Genomic DNA, 10,069 nt, shown 5'->3' on the forward strand with positions numbered 1-10,069 from the left:
GTTTTCTTGTCAGTCAAGTTTTTTGTGAACTGAGTTTGTTTGTGTGATTTCGAATGATTGTTTGGTATGAATTATGTTAGAATGTTTTATATACATGTTTATATGTTACATTAGACACCATTGATATGTGATAAGATAGCGAAGTGATCAAATTGTGTAGTAGATTTAATCTTGTCAAAGAAGCACAACAGAGTTTGTATTAGTTAGTTTTGGCAAGAATCCGTTGATGGTTGCTCCAAGCCAAACATCACTAATTTGGTTCCCAACAAAAATATGTTTTTTGCTAAGCCACTTACAATGGCCAAGCCAAAACTCAATTTCGAGTTTCCTCAGATATTTCCAAAATAAGCTTACAAAGACTTCCCTCTTCCTAATAACTTTTTCAAACTCATTTCCCATCACACTTTTGCACATATATTCCCATAGCTTTTAATATTTGATATTCCCACATCAAAATCCCACCAATCACATTCAATTACACTTTTCCCACTATTGTGCACACCTCTTATGTTGCCTCCACTTTTGCTACCCGATCCCTTTTACTTTTCTTTACACATTATTCTTCTCTTACTCTTCATCTATCTATTCCATCTCATAGAGAATCAAATAGAAAGTGACCCAACTTTTTTTCCCTGTGCCTACTCTTAGCCAAGAGCATCAACATCACACCCAAAAATCCAACTTTTCATCCATACGTGAGATTTTATTTTTACTTTAGCTTTTCACCATTGTTGTTCATAAGGAAAAGTCTAGTGATTTTATTTTGCTTTGTTCTAATTCGAGCATGAAAGGGGAAACACCATGGTTGTCATTGTTGAAAATCTGAGGTTTGTTCTCAACTGTAAAGGGTTTTAGTGTCTTGCATGCTTAAAACCACTACATTTTCATAGAATCCCTAATTTTTTGGACATATAAAACCAATGTATATGTGTTGATATGTTATCTTTTCATAAAGTTTTGACTTTGCATTCTAGAACCTTTGTATATACCCCTCTTGGTGAAAAAGACACTAACTTTTCTCAAACTACAAATCTATTTTCAAACGTTGTTAGTTGTCACATGTGGGGAGTAAACACGTGATACAATCCTATCCCCCAAGGGCATTGGATAGAAGACTCCAAGAAGATTGGGCCAGAGATGCAAGAGAAGGCCCTAGGGTTCTCATGAGCCTTCGGGTAGATTTCGGGCCCACAAGCTAAGTATTCGCCCACTTATCTTTGTACATATTAGATTAAGGTTTCATTATTTTTGGGGCCTTGTATTTAGGGCTCCATAATGTAGGTAGGGTACCCTAGAAATATAGGATTTTTCAGCCCTTGTATTTTTGGGCACCTAGACTAGTTTTTGTATTAGGGGTAGTTTTGTAATGTCACATGCATTAAGTGAATATTTGATGTGTGTGTTGGAAAATAAATTTAATTGAATTGGGAGAAGCCCAATCCAATTAAATTTTAGAGGGGGAGGTGAGCATTTGCTTGCTACACCTCATTGCCACATCATATAGTCACACTTTGTGCATGTCCTTCATGCTTTACATGTCTCATGACACCTAAGCACACTTAGTGGAGAATCTTGGACTTGATCTTGGATTAGTTGGCAGAAACATAGCTAAAATTCCCTAATCAAAATTAGTGAAATTTTGGCTCCACAATTTGGCTCTACAAATTCAATTTCAAATTCAAGTGAAATTTGAATAGAAATTCAAATTTCCCTCCAATTTTGTGTGACACTTAGGCTATAAATAGAGGTCATGTGTGTGGATTTTTTATACTTTGATCATTTGAGAATTATAATTCAAAGTTTAGACCTCATTTGAGGTACAAAATCTCATGCTCCTTCTCTCCTTCTCCCTCCCTTCATATTTTCCTCCTTCAAGCTCTTATTCATGGCTTCCTATGGTGGTGAGCTTGTGTTTAACTCATCTTCTCCTTGAAGTGGCATCTCCAATCATATTTCTTCCTTCTCCATTCTGCTGTCATTGAACTTCAAGAAGCAAAGGACTCCATTGATGAAAAAGATCCAAGGCCTACAAGCTCCACATGGAGCTACATCAACACATGTGCCTAGTTGTCGACCCTTTCTCTTATGGTTCAATCTTGTGAAAATCAACCCATTTTTTTTTGTTGTGTACATATTATGACTTGGCATAGTTGTTGTTAATATAACTATGGAGAGATGTAGTTTGTCCCTTTTGATTGTCTTTTTGAGTTTTAGAACCCTTGTTTATTCATGGATCTACACTTGTCTGAATATTCTAGGAAACTTCTATGAATGTACCCTTAGGAACCACGTTTGGGTCCTTGTGCTTGAGCTATTGTTTAATGATTTTTTGTTTTCGAATGAGGGAAGTACATTGGGTTAATGCAAGTTGTTATGTTTCTCTAAAAGGCAAACCTTTGTCTTTTCCTTTTCTTTTAACTGTTTGTGAGTTTTAAACTAAGACCACTTTGTGATTAATGTTTGTGTAACCACCAAACATGTGTTGGAAGCAATCTTTATTGTATATCAAGTTTGCACTTGCAGTAGTGTTGAGCCAAGCCAAAATTTCTAGCTGAACGAAAACTATATTTCTTTAAGAAAAGGCCATCTTGTCATGATCATGCATTCAAGATAAGATGAACACCATGGATTAAAGCTCGAAGATTTTTACATTTACACAACAAAGGTGTTTTCATTCCATTCCTTATTTTTCTCATCCTAGTTTTTTTATCTTGGTTAGGGTTATCAAGAAAGGTGTTGAGTTGTAGGGTTGAACTCAGTTTTTCTCTTGTAGGGTTCAAGGGATTAAGGGTAGCTTTAGAGATTTTCTTGTTCATAGTGTTTGTGAAGTGATTTTCTCTATAGTGAGTGTTCTAAGGGTTCTTAGAGTAAACAGGAAGTAGGTTCTCTTGAGAACTGAGCTAGTATAAAACTTTGTCTTGACTCTCTCTATCCCTTATCTTGTTATTGAGTTGTTTTTTATATTGTATTGTATTGTTATTTGATCTTGTAATTGGATGTGCCATTAAAACTTTATTTTTGAACAAAAAGTGATTGTTTTTCTTAAGCAAGTTTATCCTTGTGATAAAAGATGTTGAGAAAAACCTTGATTGTTCAAATGAGTATTTGGATTTTAATTGATTTCATCAAGAAAATTTCAAAAGTTGTGGAATCTATTCAAACCCCCATTTATATGCCTCACGTTGATCCCAAAATGTAACAGGCCAAAGACTAAAAAGGACTTAAGTCCAATCTCTTTATGCAATGTAGCTTATAAGATTCTGCCCAAGGCTATTGCAAATCGACTTAAAGGTATTTTGGCAAGGTGTATCTTTGAAGAATAGGCAACTTTCGTAGAGGACGGATAATGTAATCGTGGCTTGGAGATTATTCATTACCTAAAGGGCAAAATGAGGGGAAAGATAAGAGAGGTGGCTCTAAAGGTTGACATTAGGAAGGCATACAGTAGAGTGGACTGGGGTTTCCTGCTTGCTCTCATGGGAAAATGGGGCCTACTTGGATCTAGTGGATCAAGATGTGCCTCAACTCCTTGCTCCTTTCTACGAAGATGCATCAGAGCAAGCTATTAATATGTCCAAATCTGATTTTTTTTCCAGTAATAATGTGTCTTAAGAGTTGTCACACTATTACGTCCACCATGGGTGTCTTGGAGTGGATCGGTACTAGAAAATACTTGGGTGCTCCATCTATGGTGGGAACGAATAAGTGGGTCGTTTTTGGTTATATTCGTGATAGAGTGTGGAAGAAAATCCAGTCTTGGGAAGGTAGATGGTTGTCAAAGGCTGGCAAGGAGGTAATGATCAAATTTGTCTTAAAAGCAATCCCAAATTATTGCATGTCTATGTTCTTATTGCCACATTCTCTTATTGAGGAAATCCACAAAATGCTTAATGCTTTTTGGTGGAGCTCGGAGAAAGGAGCAAGGAGGGGTTTTCATTGGTTCTGTTGGGAGAAATTGGCCATGAGGAAGGATCAAGGAGGAATGGGGAGCTGAAAGCTTTTAATATTGCCTTATTAAGAAAACCTGAGAGCCTTGTTGCAAGACTGATTAAGGCTAGATACTTTCCTAGAATTGAATTTCTAAATTCGGTACTGGGTCATAATCCTAGCTACATTTGGTGGAGTATTTAGACGTCGAGGGCCTTAGTAAAAAGTGGATTGAGATGGCAGATTGGCAATGGAGCATCCATTCAAGTTTTGTCTAGTCCCTGGTTGAGGGATGCTAAAAATGCTTTCGTGAAACAAGTACCAGTCATGGAGAATTCAGATTTGATGGTGAAGGATCTAATTAATGAGGTCAGGGGCACTTGGAGATGTGAGGTAATATATTATATATTTCATACGGCTGATGCTTTAGCAATTAAGAGCATTCCACTAACTGACTTGAATAAAGAAGATAGAGCTATTCGGAGGTTGTGTATAGATGGTCTTTTAACTGTGAGGTCGGCTTAGCACCATTTATCGGAAGCTTTTACTGACCGAAACTAGCTGGTATGTGACGGTGATTAGATGATCATTTGGAGAGAAAAACTACCTCCAAAAGTCAAGGTGTTTTTGTGCCGTGTTTGTAGAGGTGTTGCTTCCATCTAGACAAGCATTGCTAGTGAAGGGTGTTACTTGCTATGGTCTGTGCCCGTTCTCTGATGCCCCACTTGAGACTAGTTGGCACACACTCGTGGGATAGAGCTACGCAATTAAAGTTTGCAAGGAGGCCAGTTTATGGGAGCTACTTGAAAACATTATTGACATGTGTGAGAGTTTAGATCAATCGGGCTGTATTGTTTGCAGTGAATTTGAGGAGAGACATGCTTTAGATACTATTATGCTAATGTGGGGATTATGGTGCAATTGTAACTAGTTGGTGTGGCAAGAAAAGCATGTGTAGGAGAATCATGTGGTCTATCGAGCTCGTGATTATCTAGCGAATCGAAGAGAAGTTCGTGTGCTCAAGAAGAACAATTCAGTCCCCACTGTCAATAATCAGGTAGTCAAATGGCAACCTCCTCCAATAGGGGGCTTAAAATGCAATATTGATGTTGTTTTCTTTGAGGAGAATGATTAATTTAATGTTGGTTGTTGCATTAGGGATGACAGAGGACAGTTTGTTATGGTTTTATCCCAGACCTTTCCTCTTAAGCCGCTATCCACGAAGGGGACGTCTTAGCATTGAAGGCTGCTCTACAATGGCTCAAAGATCTAGACATTGAAGATATTATTGTCGAATCCGATTGCCTGCAAGTGGTAAATGGTGTAAGCTGCAAGTGTCCAGATATCTCAAAATATGGCGCGATCCTAGCTAATTGTTGGAATGATTTACTAAACTTTAAAGTTTGTTTTGTAAGGAGACAAACCAACTTAGTAGCTAGCTCACTATCTTGCTAGAACTCTGAATTCCCGAGTTGGTCCTGTTTTTTTTTCAGATTCCTTCCTAATTGTATTGCTGATTATGTTCTTAAGGAAATAATATGAATCATATTTTATTACTAGTTACTTTAAAATATACGTCCATCAAATATTATAAACAAATATCACATCATTATTTTTTTTAGACAAAATGTCACGTCATTTTTAAATAATAAAAAAACATTTTATAATTTAATGAAGTTGACTGATGCAATCCTCCTTAGGAAGGGACCAGTCACTAGAGTCATGAGCAAGATGTTCCAAGAGAATTGTGCTAGAGCTGCTGAAGAAGGTCCTAGGATTCTCATGAACCTCAGGGTAGATTTATGAGCTCATGGGTCAAGGTTGTGTTAAATTATCTTTGTACATATTAGACTAGGATGTCATTATATTTGATCCTTGTATTTAGGGCTCCATAATGTAGGTAGGATATCTTAGAAATATAGGATTTTTTAGCCTTTATATTTTAGGACACCTAGACTAGTTTTTGTATTAGGGGTAGTTTTGTAATTTCACATGCACTAGTGAATATTTGATGTGTGTGGTTGGAAATAAATTTAATTGAATTGGTAAAAGCTCAATCCAATTAAATTTTAGAGGGGGAGGTAAGCATTTGCTTACTACACCTCATTGTCACATCATATAGTCACACTTTGCATGTCCTTCATGCTTTACATGCCTCATGACACCTAAGCACACTTAGTGGAGAATCTTGAAATTGATCTTGGATTAGTGGGCTGAACCATAACTAAAATTCACTAATCATAATTAGTGAAATTTTGGCTCCAAAGTTTGGCTCCACAAATTCAATTTCAAATTCAAGTGAAATTTGAATTGAAATTCAATTTTTCCTCCAATTTTGTATGACACTTTAGCTATAAATAGAGGTCATGTGTGTGCATTTTTTTCAACTTTGATCATTTGAAAATTAAACTTCAGATTTCATAGCTCTTTTAGAGCATAAAATTTCGTGCTTTTCTCTTGCTCTCCCTTCATTCATCTCCTCTCTCTCTCTTCCTTCTCCATTCTGCTGCCATTCATCTTCCAAGAATCAAAGGAATCCATTGATGAAAAAGATCCTAGGCCTACAAGCTCCAATGGAGCTTACATCATTGACTAAAAATAGTAAATATTATTCTGAAAATTGAAATAAATTTAATCATATCTATGAGATATAATATTATACTAAAATCAGAAGTTGTTATTTTGTCCATTTGGTTAAAGTTTTATATGCCTAATGTAGCATATAATAATTTGATATGTTTTAATTTTAACCTCACAACACTACTATAAAATTGATATTCTACGACGTGTTTTCAACGTCAGTGGTGCACGTCGTTGTTTACAAGGCGATGACACTTTAGTAAATACAACTTGAATTTCAACGATGTTTTTGTTAAAAATGACGTCAAATTCGCTTTACAAAAACGGGTTAATAGGCACGTCATTGTATTCTATTATTCAAAGACGATCGTTATAAACACCGTTTTTCTCCCTCTTCGTCTTAGTCAACTGTCTCCATAGGATTTTCAGCATCTCTGTGGTGTTATTTTCATTTTGCACTACCCTTTCTCCCTCTTTGTCATAGTCGATCGTCGTGAAGGCTTTCCAGCACCTCTGTGGTTCTTGCATGTGGTTGACTACCATCTTTGTTCCTCATCTTCGATCAAGGTTTGTTCCTTGTCTTCGATCAAGTTTCGTTCCTATTTTATGTTTTTTTTTTCTTTCGTTTGTAGTCTCTTGTTTTAATTGAAATTGTTGATTTATTCCATATTTTGTGAATATAGTCATGGTGAACCCTAATTTACTAAGTGGGTCAGCCAATAATCTTACAGCCTTCCATTTCATTAAATAACCTTTTAATTCCCTATTTTAAAATAAAGACATTTAATTTCTCGATTTTATAAAATCTACAATTTTAATTTTTCCATCAAATTCATAAAGTATTAATTGATAAAAACTTAATCTAATGTGACCCAAATTTAGTGGCATGACTTGAGATTATTTGTTTGTTCTATGTCATAGTTAACCTTAATACCTTAACAATCAATGCTTTCATTTAGATGGAAAGACTAAAATAGCATATCTTACAAAAATATGGGACTAAATGTTTATATTTTATAAGATGATTAAAATTACAAATTTTCAAAAATAGGAGGACTAAATGTCTTTATTTTAAAATAGGAGAACAAAAATTACAAATTCTGAAAAATAATACGACTAAACTTACATTGAAGCTTTATTATTTTAGTGTATAATATTTATTGTAAAGTAATTAAGGGTATTTAGATAAAAAAATAATTAATGTAAAAGATAACTTAAAAAGAATTTTATAAAGAGACAAATAAAATTTTAAAAACATTATATTTAGAGATGGAAGAATTTTTTTTTTATTTATGGACCATACACGTATATAGTATACTAAAATATAATAAACCAAAGGATTCATATGAAATATAATATATATATATATATATATATATATATATATATATATATATATATATATATATATATATATATATATATATATATATATGTTTGTGCTTCCCAAATCAAGTAAGATCTTGTTGGTGTAAACCCTAAAAGTTAATATTTCTTGACCAAATTTACTTATATATAGTTTGCTTTTATTTCATGTTATTGCAACACATTTCATTCATGTTTTTAAGCAAGATAAAGCCCCTAGAAGACCAATATCATAGGATATTAAGTACATGTCTCAGTCGAGAGATCCTATTAGATATATAGTAGAACATTATTCTAGAATGTCTCTAGTTAAGTATTAATTTTGATAAATAAATTAATAATACATCATCAAACATATGAATCAATTAGCATGATATTTTTTTAGTAACATCCAAGTTGGAGTCTTGAGTTTGTAACAAGTGATAGATACAAAAAATTTCTTTATGGGAGAAAAATAATTTATAAAAATTTTACAGAAAAAATAATACAAGATTTTATACAATACATAATGTCAAAGTAAAACAATCCAAAATATATATACTTTTATAAATTATAATTATTCTTTCTACATTTTCATATTTTAAAAATATTGTATGATTTTTTATCGTCAATACTATAAAAATTAGAAACAGAAAGAGATAAAATTAATACCAATTCTTTTGTCAAAAAGAAATAACACCAATTAATTCTTTCTTTTATCTCTCATAAATTTTTATATTTATTTAAAAATAATTGTCTTATGAGACAACATTAATTTTTCATGGGGACAAAAATAAAATTTATTATTACATATATTCAAGTAAAGAAGATCTTCAAGTAAAAAATCTTTTTGGGGCAATTGCCCCCATAAATGTAAATTCACTAGTGCATATAATAGTGTTAAATATTCAAAATAGACATTTATAATCCATAATAATCTTATCTAATTTGAATACGATTGTCTTTAATAAAAAAATATTTACAAACTATGAAAAAAAGACAATAATAATACACTAAAATTAGTAAGTGCATAGGCCAATAAAAGTATTTCACAAGACATAATATTCTCAAACATCATCTATAATATGATGAATGTAAAGTTGGTTATTGGGCCCATGCAGATGAGATATATAATATATGTTCCTAGAGAAGTGTGGAAGTAATGTTTTCCAAGTTTATTTTGATGATGCCAAAGACTCAAGTCAAGAATCAAGAGTCAAGCAAGTTTCAAGAATCAAAGAGTCGTTCAATCAAAGCAAGTTTCAAGAATCGAGATTAAAGTGAAGATTCAAGAGAAGACTCAATTAAGATAAGTATTAAAAGAGTTTTTCAAAATATTGAAAAACACAATTTTGTTCAAGAGAATTTTTCAAAGAAAAATATTTTACCAAGATTTTTACTCTCTGGTAATCGATTACCAGTAGCCAACATTCTTTTTCAAACTGATTTACAAAGCTGTAATCGATTACCATAAGCATGTAATCGATTATCAATGTTTTAAAACGTTAGATTTCAAATTTCAAGAGTCACAACTTGTGATAAAAACATTTTCAAATCATTTCAAACTTGTGTAACCGATTACACAATACTTGTAATCGATTACCAATGTTTCTAAATATTTTGATTTTCAAATTTAAACATGAAGAGTCACATCTGTTGATGTCTAATCGATTATACAATGATAATAATCGATTACTAGTGACTTATTTTGAAAATTAAATTACCAAAAGTCACAATTCTTAAAGTGACTTGTTTCTAAAGAGTTTTTCAAAAGTCACAACTTTTAAAGTGACTAGTTTTCAAAAGAGTTACAACTTTTAAAGTGACTAGTTTTCGAAGGAGTCACAACTTTTAAAAAGTGACTAGTTTTGAAAAAATTGGCAAGAGTCATAAACTTTTAACTTGAGTCATCAAATGACTATAAATATGTGACCATGGCATGAATTTTAAAATGGAGAACTTTCAGATTTCTTTCATTCATTCAAAGCATTCTTCTAAGAGTTTTTGTTCAATACTTTCTTTATTCAAGAAAAGTTCATTGGCCAAAAACTTGTGTTATTCTTCTTCTTCATTCCTTCTCCTTCTTGCCAAAAGATTCAAAGGACTAACCGCCTGAGAATTCTTTTGTTTCTTCCTTCTTCCTCTTTCCAAAAAATTCAAAGGACTAACCGCCTGAGAATTCTTTTGATTCTTCCTCTTTCCTTTAAACAAAAGATTT

The 10,069-nt window shown here is 32.9% G+C and overlaps 1 protein-coding gene across 1 annotated transcript; it reads left to right on the plus strand.

The window, feature by feature from the left end:
- The first annotated feature begins 3,637 nt into the window (after positions 1 to 3,637).
- On the plus strand, positions 3,638 to 3,994 carry LOC114391621. Its single transcript, XM_028352605.1, has one exon. It carries the CDS (start codon positions 3,638 to 3,640, stop codon positions 3,992 to 3,994), a length of 357 nt encoding a protein of 118 aa, XP_028208406.1.
- The last annotated feature ends 6,075 nt before the right edge of the window (positions 3,995 to 10,069 follow it).

This window comes from Glycine soja, chromosome 17, assembly GCF_004193775.1.
Source record: "Glycine soja cultivar W05 chromosome 17, ASM419377v2, whole genome shotgun sequence".
In the NCBI taxonomy this organism is placed as follows: domain Eukaryota; kingdom Viridiplantae; phylum Streptophyta; class Magnoliopsida; order Fabales; family Fabaceae; genus Glycine; species Glycine soja.